We start from the raw sequence: 26,999 nt of genomic DNA on the forward strand, positions 1-26,999 counted from the left end.
TGAAAAACAAACAGCAACAAAAACGCAAATTTATTTTTTGTCCAATTTCAACATCCAAAGTTTTCCAAAGCACCGGTATTTATTTTTAAATGAACCTGCATACAATAGACGGACGATGTCAGAAAGCATACATGTAAGCACCCTTTTGTGCTTCTGCTTCACCTGCATCTCCAGAGCGCCCCCAATCATATCTGGCATTTCCCAATCACGTCTTGCCGCCAACACATTTCTCAAGTACTTTCCCACCCGAAATTATACCCGTTATTCAACATAAATTAATCCAGGTTAAGACTAATACCAAGTTACCCTTTAATCATCCAGTTTCATTGCTGTGTGTGATTTGGAATAAACCACACAGGATAATAGGCAAAATACAGTCACACTTCATAACCTGTCCATATTCCTCATGTTTGGTCAGACAAGCTGACCATTTTAATTTTATCTCGGTGATTTAATGTACTTGCCTTAACAGCATTTACGACACCAGTGAGACACGTCAAGCATTTTTTTTCTGAATATGAATCTTAAACATACATTTTGCTTCAAAAGTGGAAACCCCAAGTGAATGTAAAATCATTTATAAAACTGTATCAAATGTTAGCATCAAAAAATGATGAGGCCAACTTCTGAACTCATATCAGTTGTAAAAATATATATCTCTCCAAAGACAGAATCGATCAAAAATCCATTCTGCAAACTGTAGTACATGTATATAAAAAAGAACTGATTAAAAAATACACACCGTAGAAAACTTTCTTTTAAAAAACTGTGACCAGTCTCGTTTTAAAAATGCTAAACTCCAGTCTGAGTTAAGAAAGAACGACGTCAAGAAATGCCAAGTTTCGTGGAATGATATCAAATTTCTGGTACTTCTAATACTGACATTCATCGTTTGTTTTGTGGGATCCATTCAGTAAAATGTTTATAAATCTGTTTATAAAATTCATTCATTTTGCTGCAGAGTCATAAATATACCCAACACAAAGCAGATTCATACAAGAATGAAGATGAAAGCAACAAAATCTTATCCAGAAATTTAAATCCCATGAATTCAGCCTGCTAGGAAAAACCAAGACTGTTATTAATCTTATGTAATTTCAGTGTGCATGTTTCAACAAAAATTCAAAACAAGGTGTCAAATCTCAAGAAACGATCACCACACACATTCTTTCTGAAAAACTGTGTTGCATATTAGATTCGTTCACGGGCACGGACCGCGTCCCCCCCGCAAAACAGAACAAAGATCATTTTTCATTATGTTGTTTCGGTGTGCATTAGACGGAGCAAATTTGACTCCTTGTATTATTGATGTATCACAAAGTTTGGTATCCTCATGAAAATGGACATTATGTGGGTAAAAAAAGAGAGTTCCCAGTGGTTTACGTTGTGCAAGATACTTGTAAAGGCTTAGAACTCAAAAGTGTCTCTGATAACCTGTGACTTATTTTGTTGAGTTGGATCATACGTTTGCATTTACATGGACTTCATGTCATGACAATGCACACTGAGGTGATCCTGGGAATAAGCTCTCCATTTTATACACTCTTTTCGACACTGTTTGTTTTCAAAGTTGGAATGATTAGCAGAAGTGGACAGGACTACGTATTCACTAAATTTTGCTTCTTAGCAAGTGAAAAAATCTCAGTCAACATGATATCACTGTGCAATGTAGCTTCTGCAATTGGGCCCCATGATCCACAGCTGCGTTTAATTGCTAAAGCATCGCAACTGGCTGATCCTTGATCCAATCGGGTTGACCTCTACATCCCAGAGGGTCTGTCAGTCACCCTAGCAACAAGCGTTGACATGGCATCGCCGATGCGGGCTACTGCATCAATCATGTCCTTAGGATTATCACGTGCTCCTGCGATAAAACAAAGACACATGTTATCAATGAAGTAACCGCATACGAGGAACTACAATGTAGTTTGACTTCAAGTGTTTCAAGCCAAGGTGATCAATAACATTACTGTAGTTAGACAAGAATCTTGTGTGAGCTTGCCATCATAACAAAATAAGAAACGTGGATACAAAAGATGAACACACCCTCTTGCTGTGTGCCAAACATATTGTGCTTCTGGTGTTTAAGACTTGTTTTAATTCACGTACGAGGTACATGGGGTATGTCTGATAACTTCTGCTCGGGAATGGTGAAGCTCAGCTGAGTTTTTGCTCCGGTTCATATCTCATGACAAGACTTGATACAATGTGAACCAAGCGAAGAACAAGCCAAGAAGTGGGCAGTGCCTTGGGTAGGTGCAGTTGGTCTGTTTTTCTCATGTCATGCATGTGAGCAAACCCTGATAGATCATGTTGCAGTGTAAACTTCCTCATTCATGAAGGCATTACCATGAGGCCGCCTAGTTCGCATAAAGGTGGGAGGTGGCTTGTAGGAAGGGTGTGGCAGTAGCTCCGAGGAGGATGGCTCATCTATAAAAGAAATACAAAACAAGACATCTGTTTTCATTTCCAAGACTCTGATAACGCAATTAGCACATGTAAGTCAGGCTTGATAAATGAAGTATTTTTGCCATACAATGGGAAATCAGCTTTGATATGAATGTGTCAGTGTTCCAGTAACATAAATTTTCAGTGAACCAGGATAACGAAGCAGACGTCAAGCTCAATAAGAATGTAGATAAACTGACTTAACCATGTAGAAATAATTTTCACTGTGGTTACCGTGTACATTCACAGGATAAGCATCGTTCAATCTCTGCAAAATCTCATGCATTGCGGCCTCTTCAGGAGGAAACACCCTTGATGCAGACAGGTTAGGAAACATCACTGTTGATTGGTCAGTCAGGTGGGTCGGGAGGAGCCTCCTCGATGCAAATGTGCCCGGAGTCATTGCAGACTGATTCTTGGGGTACCGTGGGCGGGCCACGGTGCTATCACTCAATCCGGGAGTCATGGTTTCGTTGGCTAGTTGTGTGTTTGTTCCTGGTGTAACTCCTGATTGGTCAAAACTTACAGGTGGGCAGGGACTTCCTCTGTCATTTTTAACAGCACCTAAAGGTGATTGGTTAATCATGCTAAGGGGAAGGGATTTGTATTTGTCATTTTTTAGCACAGCTGCTGCTGACTGGTTGACCACTGAGGCATTATGCGCTGCAGGAATAATAACATTAGCATGTCCATTTTCAGTCATACCAATGCTGCGTTGTGATTGGATGACAGCATGATGAGGTGGTAGCCTGGGTGGAGCTGTATGATCAAGTCTGCCACTCATGGGTGAAGTATGATAATGAGGGGGTGGGGCTGGGTGGCTTGGCACGTGTATGGATTTACTGGCTTTTGGAGGACTTTGCTTCTGAAATGCAAAATGACATGAAAAAAAAAATGTAAAAATTACTAATGTGACAAAAAATTGAATGTTAGGGGAGGCACAAAATTCATGATCCTGCAGAGTAAATTTACATGTTGAGTGAAAAATTTACTGAGATCCCCTCAAAGCAATGTACATTACACTACTGATTATCTGATTACGCTACGAAAAGCTGTTTGTCTACAGTGCCATGAAGTTGGCACCAACTGGCAACACGAGGGTACAAAGCCACACCAGCATTTGAAATGAATTTGACCAAAAGTTTCCTCAATCTATATCAGATTTGAACCAGGAAACTGACATGACAAGCTCGGTGGATGATACATTGAGAGATTTGCACAATAAACTGGAGGTCCTGGGTTGGAGTCTGACCAAAGCAAGTTGGCAACTTTTTAAAGAGCTCTCTGCCAGTGTTAATGACACTACATAGGTGACGGGCATGTAACTTGGACTTTGACTCAAAACAAGGAAATTCCAACCTTTACAAGACATTGTACAGGGATTTCTAATTTTCAATGGCATGAGTGTGAAGTGAGGAAATCAGCTAATCCGAGGAAAAGTTGCATGACTGAAGTGAACGGTTAACACAAAATGTTAAAAGAGGGAGAAAATAGATGACTGTAAGAACTTTTGAGAAGATCACTGCTAATGGCAGAATTTTGAGTCCTCGTCTAGATACCTGTTTGAGAAGCTCCTTCAGCGTCCTCAGCTGCATCTCTAACTGTCTGTTCTGCTCCTCCAGTACTTCCTGCTTGGCTTGAATCATTTCTCCCTCCGCATCCGATGCCTCATCATCACTGGACCCGTTTCCATAGTTACTTTCAGCACCATCTTCATCACTGGGTTCGCTGTCAACAGCTGCTGCCTTTCGCCTCCTGACCAGCTGTTCTATATCATTGATGAGCTCCCTGGAATTAAAAAAAAAAAAAATCATGGGCATCAAGGTGACTGCAATTTCGTACAGTTTTAGAAAAATTCACAGCAGGTGGGAGAATTTGGTCCTTCTGCCCAACTTAGAGTACATTGCAAGCTGTTTTATCTGATAACAAGGACAAAATTGGAAGTTTCAATGATTGGAAATTTATTTCAACGTGCAGCCAAGCACAGTAAGGAAAGTATTTCTGGTTGGAAATTCAGTGCATTTTACAAAATGTTTCAGATCAGCTGAACTTATTTCCACAGACAGCTACAAAATCAACCAGAGCATAATTCCCCCATTATGCCCCTCATCGTGCAGTTGGCAATACATCCTCATCTTCAGGGTAACAGAGGGAAATCATACTTTCAATTCTCCATTCCTACAACTTCTCAAAATCTCCCAATCCAGCTCCTGGTCTTAATAGCCTTTTGACCCACCCAGCAAAGACCCACTATGGTTGCTTCAGATGGAACCCCTCGCTAAACAATAGATTTCGATCTAGATGGGCTTTGGAAGTTTCCAACAAAAGAACCAATTGAGTAATGGGTTACTCAATAAGGGAGTATGCTTCCCACTCACTCGTTTTCTCGCTCCAGCACATCTATCAAGTCTTCCAGGTCTCTGTGTTCCTTGGACCGGTCTGCCGAGGATTTCTGACCTCTGGATGACGACCTACCCGACGCCGGGGAGGTTTCAGATGGGCGTGTCCAACTATCAGGTGAGGGGGTAGTTGTGTCAGAGGATGGACGGGCCAGTTTCATGTCTTCAACTGCAGCTAATCTGTGGTAGAAGATGGAATACCGTACTAATGCAATACCAATTTTATAAACCACTTTTCAAGTCTCTGAAATCTGAATATATACAAATTAAACCCCTTCGTGGGTTCCATAACGTAGGAATCAATCACTCCTCACCTTGCTCACAAGCAAGGTGATGGGTCCAGAATAACCTGGGTCCAAAATTTCTTTTGTACTTACTATTATTAGCATGTGACTAAATATTCACACTTTGTGATTACTCCTTCTGGAGGTGGAAGGTTTACCTTTGATGTTAAGCAAACATTTTTTGACCCTGCAAAAGTCGATCAGAACAACAAAAATGGATGTTTTCTTTATTTGTGAGCGGTAGTCCCCATTTGCTGTTTGGAGGCTAATCTATCTAGTAATCATGTGCTCTACAGCATAAGGAGAAAGTAACTCCTGAGCTCTTACTTCTCCGAAATGTGGCCGAGGCGAACATGCATGTCAACCTTCCGCTCTAAGGGATCCCTGGAGAGAAAATGTAGGTGATAATTTCCGCTTACAAATTAATGTGGAAACTGTTTTCTTCTTATTTACAACTGTATCAAATATTTCTTTTGCTGGAATTATTTTGTTGGGGTCAGATTTACCCGAGTTGCTGCTTTATTTGATATTAAAATTCTGACAAAGTTCATTTTCAGTTTTGATATTCAATTTTACTTCAAACATGGCTCCTTTATTGTTCCTGTTTATTACATGAGGCAGTGCTTATTACTGTATATTCAGGAACAATGATAATTTCACATATTCTGGGCAGATCAGGTAAACATAAACCAAAGAGTATGCATGTATTTATTGCAAATGGTAATGTGTAAAATTTAAATGGAAAAAACAAGCCCCAAACCATAACGGCTCTGAAACCATTTACACATTGAATATATCAGATGAGCTTTTGGTAGCAACCATCTTTGTGTTCAAGTGTCAAAATACTTCTCCTATTCAGTAGATTTATGTGTTCTGCAACCCAGTGCCACTCAGTCATAGCCCTTACAAAAAGCCTGCATACAACAGTCAGTACATCTGAAAGGTCTACCTGTATGAGTAGGAATCTGGGATACCATCATCTATGGGCAGGTAGTTGGGTTTGGCACGGCGGCCATGTTTCTTACTCAGCTTGTTGCGGATAGTCTTGGCAAAGGCTCGTAGGTCTTCCTTAGAAGAAGTCTGATTATCAGAAAACAAAAATTGTTACCAGATTTTATAAACAGAAGCCAAATTACACCAAGAAACTTTTGTGATGAACAGCTTTAGCACTGTCAGGACAGCTGTAGTCCCACAGAATGTCATCTTGTGAAGAATGAGGCGGGGAACTTATTTATGCTGATAAGATTTAGCATTGAAGGGAAACATCCTAAACACCAAATATTCTATGGATCCCAAAGACTGATGTGTTCCATGATGTAAATCATGATTCCTTTAATAAAGCGCGTACTGGTAAGAAAAATCACTTTTTGCTCTTACCCCGAAGACATACTCCTGAGTTGGGTGGGAGAGTTTGTGTTTCTTGGTTGCCATGCCGACAAAGAAGCAATCCTGGCACATGTCATAGTTGAGACACTTCATGCACCTGAAGCGGAGTCCGATGATGGGGACCATCTTGCAGATGTTGCATTTAACTTCATGTCTCACTGGAAAGAAGAGAAGAGTTTGTCCTACTGCTGGTTTCTACATCAAAATACCTGCTAGAAATTTGACTGACTTCAGTACTAGGGCTGAGTCAGATTAAATATTTGATCATTCGAATATTCAAGCTAAATTTGATCAAATATTTGGCTGTACAGTGAATTTTTGGTCTGACAAGCCCCTTCAGAAATAATTTTTATTGACACACAGAATGATATGCATGTATTCCAATCATTACAAAACATCTATAAGGTTAGTTGGTAACCAGAACTATTTCTTTTGTATTGGATTAAGCTTGAGAAAAGCAATTTGGTTCAAATAAAACTGGGCATTTTCCTGTTTATTTCATTGCATTGCACAATGAATATTCAAATCAAAAAAATTTAATATTCAAATATTTTATGGTTAATTGAATATTCAAATAGTAAAAAACATGTATATGGCACAGGCCTCTCAGTATCTCTCTGAGTCTCTTAATGAGAGCTCAAGTGTCTGTTAGTCACAGCTCTGAATCTCAACTTCTGCAGGAAAGAACTGCCTCGGCTGGCTGAAAACTAATAAGGTATCAAAACAACAACTGATAGAGGCAGGATTTGAATCTTGGACTTGAGAACTGATGTACCTTTGGAAATACAAATTAGACATCAAAGTGAAGTGGATTCATCTGTATTTCAACTCAATAACGAAAACTGGGTAAGGATTTTAACGTGTGTTCTCAAAAATATCTTATCAAGACTTCACCAACTGTGAACTCAAAATGGCCAGTCTTTGCTTTTTAGGTCAACTGTTAACCACTGGCTGTCGGGGAGCCGGGGCACGTAATCTTTATATGCACAGCTGGGGTGTCCCAAATCAGACGAAGGTAACTGGGCCTTGTAACAAAAGACAAGGCTGCTGGGAATTACCAACACAGTTTCACTGTCAATAGTGGAGAGAATCCAGCCTTGTTTTGAAACAGTATACCATGGTTTGTGGCATTCAGTGCCAGCGGATTACTACCGGGGACATAAAGCGTTCCATCGCTGCAGTGATGAGCCACACAGAATTGCTGCATGCTAATCTGGCCCCTATTGAAAAGACATCAGCAGCGCACTGTGCCATTTTCAGGAATAAAGAAAATTATGCAACACTGCACAATCGGGGCTCTTTTTACCAGGCGGCAGGCCTGGCTGCAATACACATTTGAAGCAAGATATGGGACAGAGAGCACCCCCCCACTTTTGTGTTGGTCATTGTTTGATCAGAACCTCAGGAATTCTTTACAGACTTCTCAGGGGGAAGTGTTGGGTGACAATAGTCTAGAGTGTGTATAGGGATTGGACAGGTAAGGGAGGTACCCCTCCGTCCCATATCTTGCCTGGTATAGAAATACTCCGGAGTCAATAGATATTGTTTGTCAGATTAGAGTAACCACCTGACAATCCTTTGTCTGGTTGTTAGTGTCCAGCAAATGAAGATATGAATTTTTAAGGAATGTTGAAAACTGAGAAAAATGAAAAATTCCCGGCCCAGCTGAATCGACATTTATAAATGCCCCCGGCATGAAGTGGTTTAAGGCAATGAAAAAACCCTTACAGTCTCTACAGCTCAATTTTGAAGGTTGGGAATTCTACTAATGTATGCAACGCTACCAGTCTTGGAAATAGGAGTATTTGGGATCACTCCATAGGTCATGGGTTTGATTTTCTGTGTTAAAACCATGATTGTTTTATAAAAATCTGCTTTTCTAGATTACTGTTTGTTATTTGGAGTTGAAACTCTTTAATTTTCATCATCTTTAATCCCTTCCTACATTTAGCATAAAAAAAAAATGAAGTGTGACATTGCCTTTTTATGTATTCAAACAGGTTTTTCTGCTTTCTCGTATTTTTATTAGTCCTTTTTGAGTTTTTATGAACATAAACTGTGATTCAGTTCTTACCTGAGACAGTCTTTTATGACATAATGTCATATGGCAATTAATACCACTAATAACAATCAACAGCATTTAAAAATTGAAATAATTTGAAAGGTTGAGAATTTGGTCAGATCCTTGGACTTACTATTCTCAGAGGCTGCCAAGCGGTGCATTGTGGGTAACCACACTATAGTCTGTGGTTCAGCCATCAGCCAGTTCATGTAACGATCCTGGGAGACAGTGGTTCCGATTACCTAGACCGGTCAACAAATGATGCTAAATCAAATCTTTGCTCTAAGGTAAATAGTGTGCGAAAGGACAGGAGATACATTAAGTCCCCTGTTCTGGAAAAACTTTCAGCCACTGCAAATTTGTCTAACGAATAAAGATTTTAAAAAGTCATACTCTCTAACAATTTCAATATATTTCTTGATTCAGTGAAAAATGTACCTGAGTCTGCATTTGTAAGGATTCGTTCAATTAAAACATCACTTGTAAAAACACTTTGAATTAGGTACCACAGAAAAAAATTGAGGATGTTTTGTAATATTTTCACAGTACAAAAGATTACAAGTTAAACCAGATTTTATAATGTCTCCAAATTACTGGGCTTTGGTTGCAGTCATACGCACTAATTGAAAATGGCTACAATTTCCGTCTAATGACTTCCATGGGGACAGGTACTCTTGCCAGATACAGACTTCGGTTACGGCCTTAGTTTACCGCACAGAAGTTTATCGGTGAACTCACCGTAGCAAAACAGCTGTTGACGGCAGCCACGGCATTTCTACCTAAAGAAGCACTTTCATTGATTAGCTCCGTTATCTTCAAAGAGATAAGGAAGGGAAGGAAAAGTAGGAGTTACTCCAGCAATCTGATGCAGGACCTGTCCGGTCATTTTGTACGATAATCAGATATAATCAGAAGAAGTGTGTAAGTCAACCAATGAGCACAGCTGTCAAAAGCCTTTCCAGTGACCACAAAGATATAAAACCCTGTGCCCTTATGGGCTACTCCAATGATTTGGCTGGTCAAACTAGTCCAAACACGTCGTTGATGAAAATATCATTAATCCCAAAGACCTCAACCTTCCAACAGAGGAATTACTGAGGACTGACAGGGTTATAATCTTTTGTTTAGTTTTTATTTCAAAAATAGAATTGGCTGCAGTGTATTGATGAAATTACAAATGTACAAATCTGAACTAAATTTCCCAAACTACAAAACAGTTCAGGTTGAGAATTATCAGTCCTTGTCCAAGATACAAAAATATGCCATCCTAGATATAAAGGCAGCGTCAGTTTTACCCATACCCTAATGAGATCTTGAAGGAAGGTTATCATGTTGCGACGACTGATGCCCCCTGCTCTGTCAGCCAGTTGCTGGTACCAGTCTAATTACCCAAAACAGACATGCCATTATTCAAAATGTTGCCTCATCTGGGAACCTGTTTACAACTGTATGACTTGCATGTTTTTAAAGTTAAGTACTTATTCAAATCCACTAAGGGTGTGAGTGGCCACTTAAAATTAAAGCTGAAAACAGCTAGCAAAAAGCTGACGCGTAAGACGTCCCCCTACTTAGAAAAATTTGAAAATAAATTGAAGACGTGAAAACAATGAAAAACTTCCTGCTCATTTTGCTGATTGCTCAGGGAAAGAGGTTCCGAGGTCAAGTGGACTGTCATGAAACCATGACCTTTCCTTGGCAACTTGCTTTTAACAAAGCAGCTCATCACGATAAGTTCAGACAAAAATTACTTACACTGGTATTTTTCAGTGAGTTGGCTTGCACAGAGTGCCACCGTGCATATCTTGGCAGAAAGAACTTTGACACAACCAGCGCGACCCCTGAAACGACAGAGCAAAGTACCAAACATTCTGAAAGCAAGTAAATGTGCATTTACAATGTACATGGACATGTACGTTCACCAAATGTCACCTTTCTGAGAACTCTGAAACTTAGGCTTACAAAGTTGCTGGGAAAACAAAGGCTCAAAAATGATGTGCATTGGACTAAACACCGGATGACAATAAGAGATATTCACAGTGCTTAGTACATGACCTGAAGTCATCTTAATCCATGAAAGTACATGTATACATGTACATCTAATAAACCGAGGCAGATATTGAGGAACCTTGTGGTAATCGACGTGCCTTGGAGGATCAGATGCACATGTATTAGGGTGTGGCCCTGTAGGAATTTGATGAAACATTTCTGACACACCCAAAATCAAAAATAGCACATTCTTTGAATTCTCAAGTGGCTTCAACCCCATGAAAATCAACTGTGGCTGGATTATAGCAGAAAAGTCAGGCTTACTGTAGCAGATAGTTTTGCTAAGCGTAAGCATTTTTTCATGGCAGTGCTTGACATGGTTGTGCCTATGGTTGCGCATGCATGAAGAGACTTCCATCGTTTTGTCACTACGTTAAGCACATTTTTCCTTCAAGGTAACCGTGCTTTTTGCTGTGCTTACTAACATGTTCTTCATGAAAATACACGGAACCTCTGTAAGAATAAAATAATGTGCTCAGCAGCGCCATGAAATATGGCCCTTTCACAATTGTGTGCCACCAAGAGTTTCCAACGAGTTGGCCAGTCACAATGCGTAAAATTTGTCGAACCCAATGTGAGTTAGGAAAGGGTCGTCAAATTTCGCGCGTTATGATTGGCAACGTGTTGCAAACTCTTGGTGGTGCACTATTGTGAATCGCTCGTATTAAACCTTGGGTTTTGAATTTCAAAGGTTCATACTCACATGCCATACAGATTGAATATCCAGTTTACAACTACATCTGTACTAGCTTCCACATTCACCATGCTACTGTGTCTACGGGAATACGTCATACGGAACACCTCATAGATGATGCTGTACAGCTCAGAAATGCTCAGAAAGCTGTCGCTGCGACAAGGGAAACCATGCTGCTCAAAAGCTGAATTGATTGTTGACAGGTCAACGAAATCCACTAAAGAAAAAGAAAAAAGGTGAAATCAGGAACGAAACTGCCCTTGTCGTGTGCCTCTGAATATCTGATGTGAGCTTTAACTTGACTGAATACGAATGATATTAAAGTACCGGGGGAGAGGGGGGTGGAATGCTTACAGTTGAGGAGTTTTTGCAGCATTCTCAGCTTCATGGCTGCCCTGTACTCTGCAAGCTGGATGCTGCCCAGGTCGTCTGTGAGTTGAAGAATTTTGGCAAGGTTAGAGATAGTCTCAGCAAGTGGACTGAGCACCCTTGCACAACCGTACCACATACGCTCACTGCTGCTTGTTAATGAATTAGCTACATGTAATTACCTGCAGCTTTCAACTGTTCATTAACATTTGGAATATCTGTGACCCAGTTTGACAAATGGGCCACTTTAGTATTTCAAGAAGTAAAAAAGGCAATTTGAAAACAAAGCGCATGATGCCAAGCTAGTTCAAAGAGTGTGAACAAGTCAGTGTAGGGCTATGCTCATAGAGTCAACCTCAGGCATGCATTGTGATGTTCTTGAGCGACCTGCACTGCTCTTCGTGTTAAGCACACTCAATTATAATACTGAACGGGCTCACAGACAGTAACATTTGTATATAGATGTTATTTTACCACCTTTCTTAGGACTCAATCTACATATAGATGCCAGTGATCTAGTTCTGGCCAATCAACCAACCATTCAATACAGAAAAAAATGAATGGAAGATACACGAACAGGAATCCCATATCACTGCCTAACTCACCCAGCATCCTTAACGCTTTGACAAACTCTGGGTGGTCCCATTGTGTCCTCTCTGAAATATGGCTAAAGCAAAAACGACACAAAAAAATCTCCATGACGGTAACAGCGCAGTTAAATTTTGGGCATATTCTAATCAGTAAATGTTATCTTACCAAAAGTGAATATGCTCTGTCAAAATGTGTGAAAGACATGCATGTACATGTTGGTGCACAGTTCAAAGAAATACTAATATCAAGTTTTTGTAACACTATGGTGAAGGAAAAGCATATATTCAGCCTATTTTTTAATTAATAGGGAAATTTCCTTGACTGTTTTGCATGGTACAAATTAAATCACCCCCCAACAAACAGGTTGGGCAACCCTGGGTAGGGAATAGGGTTGATACAATGTATTTGTGAAAAAGGGGTTGTTTCATCATTTTTAACTTACTTGATGTAATATGGAATGCCAGTATTGGTCACTGCTTTCTCCCACAATTTGTCCATGACAAATTTCCTTGATGTATGGATATCAGATCTTCCTGTTTCTGCACATAAACAACTTAGAATGTTATACTTTGTCACTTCATTGTCATATTTTGACTTCTCATCAAGTGACTTTACAAATTTTAAAGGTCCAGGTCATTTGGAACATGCACATGTACGTACGGTACATGCACATATGTAAATTTCATATTTTTTTTATTCCTTTTTTTTTCTTAAAAGCCTCTAGGATTAGATATGCCCTCCATTTTAATACAAATAACAGTCACATACATGTAACATGCCTCTTAAATACCAAGACTATGAAGTCCACATCAGTGTCCTCCATGGCAGTGTTTTTCCATAGCAGCGAATGGTGGCAACTCACTGTGTGAGCTAACAAATGTGTGCATTAGGCAAAGGCTATGCTGAGCTCATGCGTCAAATTTCTGTTTGCTTCTATTCAGGTGTGATATTGGGAGAAAATGCAATATCCCAGAAATAATCACTTGAGGTTTAGTGAGCCGCATAGGTATTTGTGTTTTCCCCTGGCACCTCTTAAAATGCCTGTTCCTTATGTTTTGTATCAACTTTTAAACGTAAAAGCACCTTAATGGTAAATTCAGGATTAACAGATTTAACAAGAGATCGACTGAACTATCCTGACATCAGGAAAATCCTGATAGACGTCAATATTCATCACTTCACCATCGACAAAGGAGCCAATCAAGGTTCTACAACCACATTAACATAAACCATTTCACTAAACTGCCCATGCCAGAACATGACAAACTGCTACCAGTTATACTTTTTCCAATGGAAGACTGCACCATCAAATGAGCACCTTAACTGTAACATGTGCTATCTTGTTTACGGGTCAAAAAGAGCTCGCATTGCTGAGCCAGTACATCAATTGAAATCTTATGCTCTTCCAAGTCATCATGCGTTCATTCCAAATTCCAATATGAGCTCACATCTATCAACATTCCCAGTTGTGTTTTTTTTGTCCCTTGAACAAGATGGCACATACGTTGAAGAGAAAGTAACCTACATGTCCATGTACTGCAGAATACCTTGCCAATCAAAAATACACAGGTTATGTGGGTACGACATTTGTGTGACATGTTGACCTCGTAGCCAGCTACGAGTTTGATCATGCAGGATCAAGTATTGAGCTGCCAGAAATAAATTCCATACTCATTGTCCACTTTCCCAGGAGTGTTAAGTATTTGTTTACAGATTCATGCACAGAAGAGTTGAACGTGCTGCCTTTGGAGGCAAATCTGGGATGTTCTATACAATCAACTCGGGCTGGAGGATGCAATGATGATTGTATTTGTCCCAGATATACAGACACGGCGCAGCACATGTTGCGAGTCTCACCCGATGTGTGTTTCCAGGTCACAGCAGCACTAGCAGCCAGGACGATCCCACGATGAAAACAACAAGCGCGGTCATTGGTGGGTTCGACGCATGTGCAGACTGATAAACACGAACGGCATGAATGGAGCAACAATTAACGGGTGGAAGTGAGAAATTGGTGGGCAAAAATCTCACTCATTTCTCAAAAATAGGCCTACTCTGTCTCATGCTGTGAAACTTGGTTATCCCACTTTTTAGGGGGTAGGCCCCATAGGCCTAGCCTACATTTCAAGCAGGTTTGCTGACAGGGAAAATTTGATTTAATAGCTTTCTGACACATGTGTAAACCATTTCGCCACAATTTGATTTCAAAACCCCATAGCGTTACCATGGTTACGACGCAATTTAAACCTTGTCTTCTCTACATGTAACCAAACTCACACAGAGTATGACAGAGTACTTTCGTCTCGAGTTCTAGAAAGTACGCTTAATAATGAAAGTTTTTACCTTGCTAGGCTCTCAAAGTTGCCATCTTTAAAACAAAGTCGTTGAACATGACGTCACTTGACCCCTCATCGTCTCAATGGCTGTTCCATGTCAAGACATATCTAATACATGGACTGAGCGATAAGATACTACATGTACCAATGGGCTCTTCCAAAACTTGGGCGGCAGTTTAGATATGTCTTGATGTGGAGCAGCCGTCAAGACGATGAGGGGTCAAGTGATGTAATGTTCAACAACGACAGCGTCTGTGAGAGTGAGCCAGTGAGATTGAATGGGTGAAGGCCAAAAGACTGGAATATACCAGAACAATGTGAGTGAAATCATTCAATAAATGGCGCTAAGAAAACAGAGAGGCTAAGGATCATCTCTGTGTGCAAAAAATTGCGCCCAAGATGATAAGTAGGTGCACCAAAAATTTTCAGTACGCCGACACGAAATTGCGTATACGGATGTGTGGCCAAGGAAGGAGCGGGAGTGAGAGTCCGTGCCACACTAGTAGTAGTAGTGGGGCTATCTGCAGGGATGGAGTTCAGACAGTAGCTGGCAGCAAGATACAAATAAGAAGAGAATAGTACCAAGGTGTATTGCAACAAAAACATAGCCTAATTGGTAGTGAACTTTACTATTACTGGTCTACTACTTGAGCTGCATGGAGGCCCCTAGGCCTAGATGAGAAGTTACCGTTCTGTTCAAAACTTACCGATCCCCGCGCCGATGCGCCATAATTAGGTTCAGAATGGAAGGGCGCCCTCAATAGTTCCCACATGGCGGCGGTCGCCGCGTCAGATAAGTTTAGGGTGCCGTCTTCAACGCCCCCAACAAGTACTTAGAACATGCACCTGGAGGGGAATTCGGCAGATCAGTGGAATAGAAAGACATTTTGTTATATTTGTTACTGACAAGCGCACCATTGGTGACGCGCACCACCGAAATCTTAAGTGTTTCTAATTTAGCTCAATATATTTTTTTATTTGTGTCAAAGAAAACTAAGCATATTTGTTTGTAGGATACACCCACATTCAGAAAGCGCAAGCACGCATACTTAGCAACATACTGATTAACTGAATATCCTTTTTCCCTGACTCAAGATTTGAACACATGGAGGGATTTTTTTCATGCGTGTCAGCAGTTCCGCAAGACATTACCTCAAGCACTTTCTCAGGGGGTAGGGCTTGTAAGATTTTTTTTTTCTAATTTCTGACTGTTGCGGACAGACGGTTAATTAAAGGGGAAATGTTACTGATGTACTCACGAAGTAGGACATCTGTTTTTTAATTATAATTATACTTTTAGTGCATAATCATTATTATTGTTATTTTGATATCTGAGCGGCGCGGTGAACCCTCTGGAACTGTGTTTGACTTGATATGGAACATTCCGTCTCTCACGTCACGAAATTATTCCCACTGCACTCATGATACAAACACTGTATTACAGTCCGTCTATGATATGGTCAGTGCTCCTTGTGCAGCCCTTAAATTTCCTCCCCATCAACCTTGACTTAATTTGCATGAAACTGAAGTTCTTGAGTCATTTTTGAATGGTAAAACAATGAAAACGCATTAGTCTCAAAGAAGCCAAGCGGAAACAAAAGAGGGCGTACTAGTGGGTAAATAGCACCTTTCTAATTCTGTTGTGTCTGCCTCATAATACAATAACCAACGGTTCAAAGAAAAACACTTTTGTATTAAAGGTTAATAATATTGTCAACCGCACAAAACTTAATTATAACCTAGTTGGTTCCTTTTCTCGATGGCGATTCGTTTTCTTCTTCTTCCATTCATTCATTCTTTCTTTTTACATTTTTTCCTTCCCATCATAGTGCAGGAATTATTTGCTGCTTGCTTTGCTAGTTTTGTTTGAAACTTGAAATACATATTCATCTACAGCAAGTTTTGAGTTTCGTCTAGGCGTTGTTATGATTTTCCGTTTTATCGCTTGCCGCTTTTCTCTTTTTCACTTTCATGTTCGCTTTATTCTAAGTGGTGTTCTCTTTTGAAAGCACTTCATAGTGAGATGTACTTCAGCAGCAGCAGGGCAAACTGCATTTGGGGGAGGGACGTGCACCTTTAATTGGCGACCCCTGTTGAAATCTAAAAAACTGCACAACCTAAGGCGCGGCTTATACGTTTCGGCCCCCCGACATGTGAATCCCCGGCCGGGTCCCCCACACAATAATATTGTAGTCCACTCACGCCACTTGCACATCGTCAATTAGTGACGTCATTTAACCCTACAGCAAAACCACCTCGTAATTCCTACCATGCAATTTCCTCACTACCTCGAATGCAAGGCCATTTGCGGCCCCTGTTCATTCAATTGAACAAACTATACATTTTTGTGTGCGGTCCCTGGGTCACATTTACGGCCCGACCTTCTACGGGAGTTGTGACGGATTCAGGGATTCTTAACACACGGTTGACACCCAACAGCCGACCACCAACGACAAGAATTGCTTATTACAGGTTTCCTGTGTTCTTGAAATTGGCGTACCTGGTAGAAACACAACCAAGGTAGGCGTGTAATCTACAGTCACCCTCAATCCTGGCCCCACAAGTGTGGCTCGGACTGTCACTCCCGTGCCACACTAGTGGGGCTACCTCAATCCTAACCTTGTACTGTCTCTTGTACTAAGTTGGTGCGCGTGCGTTCTGAATCCCACTATAAGCAGTGAAACGGCTCCTGACTTGGGCACCTGGACTCGAAAAGTAACAGATCAATATCAAGCTCAGATAAAGTTCACGTCCCTCATTTCCATACCGATTACAATTTAAACACCAAAGATCAGATGATGATGACTGTGACCGATCAAGAAAAGTGCTTACTCAGTCCGAGTTGAAGATGCAGAGTTTTCTGTCAGTGCTGAGGTAATACTGATCCCCTGCCAAAGAAAGAAAAACGCCATGACTTACTTTCTGTCTTCTCATTAATTTTGCCAATGTGAAGAGCTCGGGAATGTAGTCAGTTAAGTCAACGATTTATTCCATCTTGTGCTCATAATCCGATACTACGGATATTATCAAGTACCAAAGCAGAACAAAGCAACCAAACTGGCGACATTTAACGAGTAGCACTTCCTTAGGCGTCATTGTTACTCCATCCTGGCCCTGATAGGCCTAAGTAAACTAAAAACCCTATTACGTATAGTGTGCTCAACAAAAAGGTGGTACTCAAATTAACAGACAGATGAGTACTTCATTTTTACCTGAACACCTAGAAAAATTAACAATAAAAAGATCCATTTGTAACAGGAATCCAGGCGAGACAACCTCGATTCTGATATTTTTACTTCCCGTTCTTATACCGCAGATAAGGAGAGTAAACGATCGTGTCCCATTTAGTCAAGAGGCTTTGAAAAGACGAAGAGCGAATTTCACGAGTCTTCTGATTTTTTTCTCTTTCCCAGTTTAAGAAATCGAAGACTATGGCGCTTAATACCTGGAGTTATGCAACAAGGTACATTATGAAGGTAATCGTCCCAGGATACCTGCGTCGCGTGAGGCATGGTAACACGACCGAGGAGCGCCTCCTGGAATACGTCAAGAGCACGGCAGTACAGGGCGATGCAGCCAGCGTGCTATCAGCTGTGGATAAGTTCAAGGCAGAAAAAGAGTGGATGATGCACTTTCAATATGAGAAAAGTAAGAGACGTACGATTCATACGATTAAACTTCCACATAGCTCATGTAGAATCATTCTGTCTCAATACGGTCCCACTGGCCGGTCTCCTCCATCACTGACACCCCCATTTCATTTCATTCCCTCATTCCACCTTACCTATTCTGGCCCAAACGTTTTGGTATACAGGGGAGCTGCTACTCACAAACCAATCATTGAAAACCTCTCTCCAGCTGTCGTTTATTGGAGCTGTCGTCTGTCCTCTCTCTATTCATAGAACTGACAAAGACCCGCTTGGCTTTATACCAGTTGCGTAAATAGCGTGAATTTCCGAGGAGGGTTTGCAGGGTTCACATTTTTTTCAAGGGGGCAAGGAAAGTTAATGGACTGTGTGGCTTGCATAGGCCCGTAGGCTTTGGACATTTCAGCAGGGGGAAAGGGGCACCCGGGCCTAACTCCCTTACCCAGACCCATATCACGTCATGGGACCCCCTTCTCCACAACCTCTAGCGATCCAACCTTTCTTGCTTTGCCTAAATGATAATCTCCTCCACATTACAGAGTAGGCCTATCCATTTGTTTTGATAGACAGCAGCTGAACAGAAATAAATCACCACTAACGTTTCAACGAGCCCTCCGTCCTGCAGATGAGGACGTGCCGACAAAAATAATTTAAACATCATTTTGCTGGTTTGATACGCTTAAACACAAGCCCTAAATAAATCAAGATCTTACTTTAAAACATGTTGGAACATGTTGCAATGGACACATGCGATTAGGTGGCATCAAGTGGTATCATTTTCAACCATTTGGCCGAGAGAAGATATGCTATACCCAGCAAGAAATGAGACCGAGGGGTACCCCCCCAACATGTCAAACCCCTATACACATTCCAGACTATTGTTACTTAACACATCCCCCAAGATGTCTGAAAGGAATTCCCCAGATTCCTGCTAGACAATGACCAACACAAAGCAGGGGGGGGTTCTCTTCGTCTCATACCTTGCTGCATATGAGATAAAGAGTCTGTGCTCAGAGAGGACAAGTAGATGTAACCGAAGGGAAAACTAATAACCAAAAGGAAAAAGAATCCTGGCGGCACAAGAATCCTAGCGGCACAAGAATCCTGGCGGCACAAGAATCCTGGCACAGATATATGTATATTTTATTTCTGTCCCACCATGTATGGAATGTTATATGTATAATAAGATTGAATTATTTTTACAGGTAAAGTATTTCTAGTAAATAAACAAACGACAGTCAATACTAGGTGATCTGCAAGAGATCTTGAAAAAATAATACAAGAAGTTTCATAAATACATGTACAATTCTTCCTTCAACTTGTATAACATGTTTACAGGATGAAACCATTGAAACCCGTTCTTTTACAAATATTAAGGTTACTTAAGTACACGCACATATTACAACATTTAGTTTGCAGTTTTGATAATGGTTTCACCAGATTCATGCATGGTATATGAATAATTTAGAAAACAACCCAACTAACGAACATGAAGGATGTGGGACACATACTCCCAGTATTATTTAGTTTTTTAAAAGAACCTACCAACTACAAAGCTGAGGCTGGCAAATGCCAACAGCTACCATCTGCCAGTACGGGTACTATAAACTGAAAATGTCAAGATGCTGCAAGATAAAAAAAAAAGGAAATTTTCTATGATATGCATGTACAGTGTATAGTGTTATGTACATATCACTTCTTTATTCTTCTAGATCAATCTATCTAGAGACATATACCCGTGGCTGTAATTTGCTCAAATAATACGCGTGTAACTGCCACATCCTTAGCGTTCCTAGGCACTTATTTAATCAAAGAATGTGTGCGTATATCCCCACTAGTCACCCCATGCCCAACAGAGGAGGGTGGTGCAGTACCAAGCTGCACATTTGGGTTGAATGCAGGGCAGCGACACAGGTCTATTCAGATCATCACCAGCACGGGTACAATGGGGCCCACAATTGCCAAGCGGGTAGAAGAATAGATGCAATGGCAGAGGGCGCTCTATTCAACATCACTACAAGGTTTTTTTTAGTAAATGTATAATGAGTTACATTTGCAAGACAGTGAAGAAACCAGGTGACTCATGCTTTTAATGTGAGCAAAATGATCTTGTATTGTATTCTATACTGGATAGGCAGCCAGTGAAGGGCTTGAAAAATAGGGGTGATGTGTGTGGATTTCTTATGGCCAGTTAGCAGGCGTGCAGCAGCATTCTGAACCAGTTGAAGGCGATGGAGCGTGTTATTAGAGAGACCAGAAAGTAAGCTGTTGCAGAAGTCGAGTCTGGAAGTTATGAAAGCATGAATGAGCTGTTCGGCTGCCTGATTTGTAAGCATTCGCCGGATAGTAGCGATGCGCCGGAGATGAGCGTATGATGTTTGACAAATGTGTGAGACGTGTTTCTCGAAGGTCACGTGCTGATCGAACAAAACGCCAAGATTACGTGCATCTGAACACGGTACTACCTGGGCATCACCAACCTGCATGTTTGGAATGTGGAATTTATTTCTGAGCTGTGGAGAACACATAATTAGAAATTTCGTTTTTTGGGAGTTGAACTTCAGGAAGTTTGCAGCCATCCACTCTTGTATATCATGTCTTGTATATCATGTAAACAAGATGTCATGGAGTGGAGTGCATTACAGTCGTAATAATACATGTATGTGAGAGAAAAGAGATATATCACAGGGAAGTGGAGGGACCAGGTAACCTAAGTGGGTCGACTGGTCACAGATATCTAATCTTAGATGAAACTCTACTCTGTTGTTGGCGTGCTTGGACCAAAGAGTACCGAGCGTTCCCTGAAATTAACATCTTTTTAACGAAATAACGTACACATTTTTAAAAGGACAGAAAATCGATGGAGTCCTCAAGAAGACGAAACCCCAAAATGGTTTGGAACTTGGAACCTACGTTGGTTATTCAGCCATAGCAACATCGAGGCATCTCTCTGAAGGAGGTCACCTGATTTCAGTGGAAATCGACAAGAAAAATGCCAGCCTCGCAAAGCAATTCATTGAATTTGCTGGTGTGAGCAACCAGGTACCATCTAACAATAAGAACGATGACACCAAAGCGTTTAAAAGGCACACCGTGTATCCCACAGTATCTGTGATTGATAGCAAAGGCACTGTTATTTTCTTTTCCTGCCTTTTTGTGCTCACAACATGAGCATGGAGGAAGGACGCTTCCTCCATGGTTAAATTAATGACTTCTTTGTGATGCTGCAGCAAAATTTAACTTCATGTTTCTTGGGTAATTTATTACTAACAGCGACCGAAGACCGCTTACCAATGTACTTGTGGTCAAAATCTTGAAGTCAAGCGTTGAACGTCTTGCATAATCAATATGCAAATGTGCTCAGTGGGTTGTACGTTGTTGGGAGCAAACGAAAAATTATGTACCGACCTGGAGTTGTTCAATGCAAATGTCACGTTAAACTCACAGTAGAAACTTTTAGAAATGGTTTCTTCCAGCCACGGTTTCTTTAAACTTTTTTGTTAAAAAACAGACGAAAGTGTACACTGTTTTATGTGTAGCCTGAATTTAGGATAAGAATAGAATGTCGCTATACAATAAACATAGTAAGGTCAACGAAAAATTGCTCAGTATAGTAGGGAGCCAAATTAAGGAGCATTTAGTATTGTCGCCATACCATTCCCTGAGTTTTCAAAAGTGTATTGGCATTTGTTGCATTGAAATTTCTCTTTAGTAACAATTGGAGCCTCTGGTTTCAACAGATTTCCATCGCTGTTGGGAAATCATCAGATATCATCCCGGAGCTGCGCAGCAAGTACTCCGTAGACAAGCTGGACTACGTGTTCCTGGATCACTGGAACAGCTTGTTCTTGCCCGACCTGAAGCTGCTCAAGAAACATGGCCTGCTACGAAAAGGGTCAGTCATTGTGGCTGACAATGTCCTGTATCCTGGCAGCCCTGATTACTTGCAGTACGTGGAGAATAGCGGCGAGTTCACCACTGAGCGGTTCGACTGCTACGTTCAGTTTATGCGCTTGCAAGACGCCATAGCAATCTCTGTATACAACGGTGACTAATGATGACAAGGACCGAAACGTCGAAATGGGTAATCCAGTCCTCAAATTACCTTTTACAACTGAAGTGTGTATTAAGAACTCCGACAGGGTACAGAGTGAAATGAAACGAGGGGTTCGTGAAGCAAAAGTCTAACACTTCTCCAGCACCGCACATGCAAATTGCATGAAATGAAACGCAGTGCACGTACTTAAAGTCTCTATAATGTTTGTAATAGTGGGCCTACAGCTAGGCCTCTTTTTGAAGGTCTAACTCAAATGTTATTCTAATGCTTTGGTTTTAGTCTGAAAATAATTTCTGCTTAAACGTGGTGGATCTCATATTTTACTGGCCGAATACTCGTGGTTTTATTTGGGTTGTATGGAAAACGTTATGTAAAACTTGTCCCATGTTGTCTTATATCTGGCACCAACTTCTGACGAAATTTATGGTTAATGGAAATTTGCACTGCACCGATAGACTTGTAAAAATTTTGAAACCTGACACTTGTGAGGATTTACAACTGAGATGCTGCAGCGGTTATCTGTGAATTTCAGGAGTCAAAAACATTAATTGTAGCAGGTGCCTCAAATAATTTAAAATGCATGAGAGAACCTACCAGTATTAAATTTATTATCTTTGAACTAGGGGTTTAGTTACACTACAAGTGCATTTGAATAATTGTTTTGACAAGGCTCGAATCTGAAATCATATTTGACAACCAGTGTTCATTTACAAAAGAGTTATACTTTTTCTTACAAGTTAAAATGAAAGTCAAGCTGGATGGGTACGAAAATGCCTGATTTAGTATTTGCAACTGGAGTGCACTGTTTTGGTGAATTGGTTAATAAACGGTTCTTATAAGTAACATTTACATCTCTTTCTGAACCTGAAGAAAATTTGTTTTACAGTTTGTTTGATATCAATGGTGAGGGGCAAATGCCTCAACTTAGTGGAATAAATTGAGTACAGCCCCGTCGATATTTGGCTGAAGAGACGGCCATTTCCTTACTTTTACCACGTGTAAGATGGCTTCATTTTTATACAATTTCACTTTTGTCTACAATAAAGGAGCTCCCGACTGTTTTGCATATTTTAAACGTAGGCCCTACATTTAGACTATGTTCTTGAAAGGTCAAACACAAATAGCCAGAATACATTGAAAATGTAACAAAAGAAGAAAACAAGGAGGCAGACCGAAATAAAGCCCGCAGCTGAAGATCAAAAACTTGGCTTGACTTGCAGGTACTGAAGTAGTTTCTTCGACAACTACCCTGCGACACAAAGAGGACCCCGATTGATCCGTACATCTTATCTTCTCTCCATTAACGTTAAGCACTTGTGAATGGAGGTTTAAAATCGCTTTTGCTGGCTCGAGGAAATCCATGCCCAATATTCCACACACTGGTACACTTGTCTGACCAATTTGTATCTCCGGTTCCAGTACCTAGTATATTGCCCGTCGGACTCCCATTTGCCTGACGGACGTGAACTTCCTTTTTCTCGAGATTCGGACGCTTCTCTTTTGGGATTTGTTAATACTGTGGCGCCAGCGGGTTCGGCCGGTGGGGCCGCCAGCTCGGACCCGCATGGAACTAGCTGGGTGCCCCCGCTGGTATGCGAACGGCCTGCGGCTTTCCCGCCTCGCGCCTGCGCAGTCTCGTCTACACGCCTCGTGTCTGGAGCTTTGTGTGTCAGACAGCCCTTTTGGTTTCGTCAAAATGAACAGAGCAGTTTGGCCCCGAACGGAGATTTGAGCCTGACCGAGTAGTTCTTTGTCAGTGTCAGAGCCTATAGACAGGACACGCTACAATACACAGACCCCGAAATAATGGTGTCTGCAGAACCTGTATCAACCAAAAATTTTTTTACATTAGTAGTTTACCGAGCCATTTACATAGAGACCTTGCTTGGGCTGACGACGTGTCATTTGTCGCCCAATATTTGTCGTGTCAGGTTCAATTAATTTTACGCGGGGAAATTACCCTTTCGACCCGCATTCATGCTCTCTGGTCTTCCCTCGGGCCCTAGAGTCGACTGGTGGTCGTGTCGCTGAGATTTCTTCCCCGCGGTACTTCGATCAGCGGAGGAAGGATACTGCTTTGTAATGTGCCCTCTACCTCCACACTTAAAGCAGTTCACCTCCATTGGGTGATTCCTTTCTCTGGGGGATTTGACTGATCCTCCAAGCTTCCCCTGATCGGCGATATGATATTCCCACACCTGCAGCTACAAGTCGCTGGATCTGTTCACTAAGTTGATCGTCATTCTTCTCACTTGCCCGGCAATATTTAAATTTCTTGGGGTCTTCTCTTTGAGACTCCATTCATTCGAAATTTTCTGTAGCCAGGGCGGCTCTGACAGCTTTATCGAGGGTTCTCGGTCTAGCCCTGAAGATACCCTCTCTGATTGACTAAAGAGCGATAGCGTCACTAAAATGGGCTCGAGCTAAGCGATCTCTGCCCTCTTCATCGAACTCGGGATAAGCAAGAACTGTCAGTTCTCTGACTGCCTGCCCAAGTTCTCGCAGGGTCTCGTGGGACCCCTGCCGTCGCGACCTTAGTTCCATAAGGTAATTCTGGGCCATTTGGCCCAGCCCAAACTGAGCCTCGAGCAACCCTAACAACTCCTTACACTTGAGTGCTGGTTGCAATTTCCAAGCACCTTCAGTGCCATACCCTTCAAACTTGCGGCCAAAAATACTGCGGCCTGATTTTCAGCCTTGGTAAAACCATTGGCCAATCTGCAGGCCTCAAAATGGCGACGATAATCCTTCAATGGAGTTTTCCCATCGAACCGGTCGGGTGTAATATTGGGGTGGCCTCTCGCCCCATTCGAACCCTCTGCCCGTTCATCCATGTAGTTACCTTGCCCCCCCCCTATCCAGGGGCCATGGACCTTCACCAATTACCGTGGGCTCTTTACCTTGGAACGGGAGTCAACGTGTGGACAACCTGGTCCGACACGCTGCTCGACGCAGTTACGCCCAAAATAAATTTCCGGATCGTCTTCATCCGGTTGTGCAAACAAACCCAGTGGAACCTCCGCGTCCACTGCCCGTGACTTGTCAGATTGGTGCCGCTTCCTTGATAACTCATCTGGAGAACGTCGCAGCTCTATTTCTTGCAGTTTTACCCGCTGCATAAGTTTACTCAATTTCCTCACTATGTACTTCGTCTATGTTACCGCTACCTTTGGTGCCACCAAATACATGTACTTCTGCCTCGTTGTCTGAAGGAGACTGCAAAGTCTCTATGTCACTCGCCTGTTAACGGCAAACTAACAACCAGCCGTACCAACACAGCGGATTAATACACATAAACCACAAATACTTAAATGTACAACTAGACTGATTCCGCTGCCTACGAGAGGTGCAATTACAACTCATATTGAATGACACACAACTAATTGTTTTCTTTCTTACGGTATTTATTAATGACACGGGTCACAAACTTAACGGGGAGTACACGCTAGCCAAAAGGTCCTCCAGCAGAGGTGCAATTGAAGGTGGTTTTTCGAGCACGCTCACTATAAATGAGGTACTACGGGAATAATTTACACCAATACAATTATTTTCTGTCCAATTTTATGCCCTTTAACACCCCACTTCTGACACCAAATGTAGCGGTGGAGCAGGCTCGCTCAGCACCGAAGATTCTCGGCTCTCACCGACTCACGCTTATTTTAGAAATTTATTTGAACAAATTACACTCGAGCGGCAGAATGTAATTTGCGGGGACATTCGTTCCAGGAAAGTATATTCTAGTCTAAGGGCGAGACAGATGAACAAAATGAAGAGTAATTCCCGGTGACGAGAGAAAGTGAGGCGGTGAGGCCAAATTTTGGGGTTCCTGTGTCACTCTCAAATTTTGGAGATCTCCACTTTGCTCATGAAAAGACCTGCTTGGCCTAGTACAAAATTATTAATTTAAACAAACATGAATCTTAAATTAAATTAAATCAAAATCAAAAATTAAATTAAATTAAATTAAATTAAATTAAATTAAATTAAATTAAATTAAATTAAATTAAATTAAATTAAATTAAATTAAATTAAATTAAATTAAATTAAATTAAATGAAATGAAATGAAATGAAATGAAATGAAATGAAATGAAATGAAATGAAATGAAATGAAATGAAATGAAATGAAATGAAATGAAATGAAATGAAATGAAATGAAATGAAATTAAATTCCAATTTCCATGATCAATGAAGAGTATTGCTGGTGCTACATGTAACTTACGATGTAACATGTACAGTACATGCTGTCGATTTTCAAGGTCAATCATAATATATATTGTACACGTACAATAACGAAGGTGGAGGTACACGTACGTGCACATCACATTGTAAATTTGACACTCAACTTGCACCCTGCTACATACAGCCACTTTTATGACCTTATATTAGCTATACACATGTAACTCACCAGTCGATGTAGCCAATCTGCCCCGAGCCTAGGGCCCCAAACCCTGCTGGTACAATTCAGCAAATCCACAGGACCATTTCGGGCCCTGAACCTGACGACTACAATGTTGTCTAGAAGTTTTGGAAAAAATCCAAGGTTGTGGCGCGAACGACCAATTTACACGTATATTCATGGGCACAGGAGCTTAACTGATTGCAACTTAATCCCTCTATTAATCGATCTGGACTATTAAATATCTACCATTTGCATTTATCTATAACTCACATAACCAAGA

General features: G+C 41.2%; 2 protein-coding genes across 11 annotated transcripts; one reads left to right on the top strand and one right to left on the bottom strand.

Moving 5' to 3' along the window:
• Positions 1 to 394: 394 nt before the first annotated feature.
• LOC110978501 (uncharacterized) lies at positions 395 to 26,767 on the bottom strand. Of its 10 annotated transcripts, none has more exons than XM_087144171.1 (21): positions 26,726 to 26,767; positions 18,110 to 18,206; positions 17,448 to 17,503; positions 17,235 to 17,317; positions 15,323 to 15,461; positions 12,722 to 12,818; positions 12,294 to 12,355; positions 11,674 to 11,748; positions 11,329 to 11,536; positions 10,332 to 10,417; positions 9,881 to 9,960; positions 9,318 to 9,392; positions 8,713 to 8,821; positions 6,509 to 6,675; positions 6,081 to 6,211; positions 5,459 to 5,515; positions 4,827 to 5,027; positions 4,008 to 4,236; positions 2,683 to 3,313; positions 2,350 to 2,430; positions 395 to 1,864 (listed from the first exon to the last, which is right to left on the bottom strand). In XM_087144171.1, the coding sequence occupies exons 6-21, from the start codon at positions 12,775 to 12,777 to the stop codon at positions 1,761 to 1,763; spliced, it is 2,352 nt and encodes a 783-aa protein (XP_087000297.1). In that variant the 5' UTR covers positions 12,778 to 12,818; positions 15,323 to 15,461; positions 17,235 to 17,317; positions 17,448 to 17,503; positions 18,110 to 18,206; positions 26,726 to 26,767; the 3' UTR covers positions 395 to 1,760. The 10 variants fall into 10 exon arrangements, with proteins under 10 accessions (XP_087000297.1, XP_087000296.1, XP_087000295.1 ...); XM_087144170.1 differs by lacking the exon at positions 26,726 to 26,767 and adding an exon at positions 14,137 to 14,235 and having other exon boundaries at positions 18,061 to 18,200; XM_087144169.1 differs by lacking the exon at positions 26,726 to 26,767 and adding an exon at positions 14,623 to 14,735 and having other exon boundaries at positions 18,061 to 18,200.
• On the top strand, positions 16,796 to 23,305 carry LOC110978505 (catechol O-methyltransferase-like). Its single transcript, XM_022233559.2, has 4 exons — positions 16,796 to 17,135; positions 18,029 to 18,263; positions 21,111 to 21,304; positions 22,003 to 23,305. Exons 2-4 carry the CDS (start codon positions 18,047 to 18,049, stop codon positions 22,315 to 22,317), a joined length of 726 nt encoding a protein of 241 aa, XP_022089251.2. The 5' UTR covers positions 16,796 to 17,135; positions 18,029 to 18,046; the 3' UTR covers positions 22,318 to 23,305.
• Positions 26,768 to 26,999: the final 232 nt, after the last annotated feature.

Source organism: Acanthaster planci, linkage group LG12 (genome assembly GCF_054643075.1).
Source record: "Acanthaster planci isolate LZ-2023a linkage group LG12, COTS_SCS, whole genome shotgun sequence".
NCBI classification, from domain to species: Eukaryota; Metazoa; Echinodermata; class Asteroidea; order Valvatida; family Acanthasteridae; genus Acanthaster; species Acanthaster planci.

Bases quoted from the DNA above. Each gene is read 5' to 3' on its own strand.
- LOC110978501 (XM_087144175.1), bottom strand. From the start codon at position 12,777: ATGGACAAATTGTGGGAGAAAGCAGTGACCAATACTGGCATTCCATAT. The intron at 10,418-11,328 runs GTGAGTATGAAC...CTGTCGTTTCAG, and splicing joins ATATTCAATCTGTATGGCAT to GGGTCGCGCTGGTTGTGTCA. The intron at 4,237-4,826 runs GTGAGTGGGAAG...TTTTAATTCCAG, and splicing joins GTGCTGGAGCGAGAAAACGA to GGAGCTCATCAATGATATAG.
- LOC110978505 (XM_022233559.2), top strand. From the start codon at position 18,047: ATGGCGCTTAATACCTGGAGTTATGCAACAAGGTACATTATGAAGGTA. The intron at 18,264-21,110 runs GTAAGAGACGTA...CATTTTTAAAAG, and splicing joins GCACTTTCAATATGAGAAAA to GACAGAAAATCGATGGAGTC. The intron at 21,305-22,002 runs GTACCATCTAAC...TGGTTTCAACAG, and splicing joins TTGCTGGTGTGAGCAACCAG to ATTTCCATCGCTGTTGGGAA.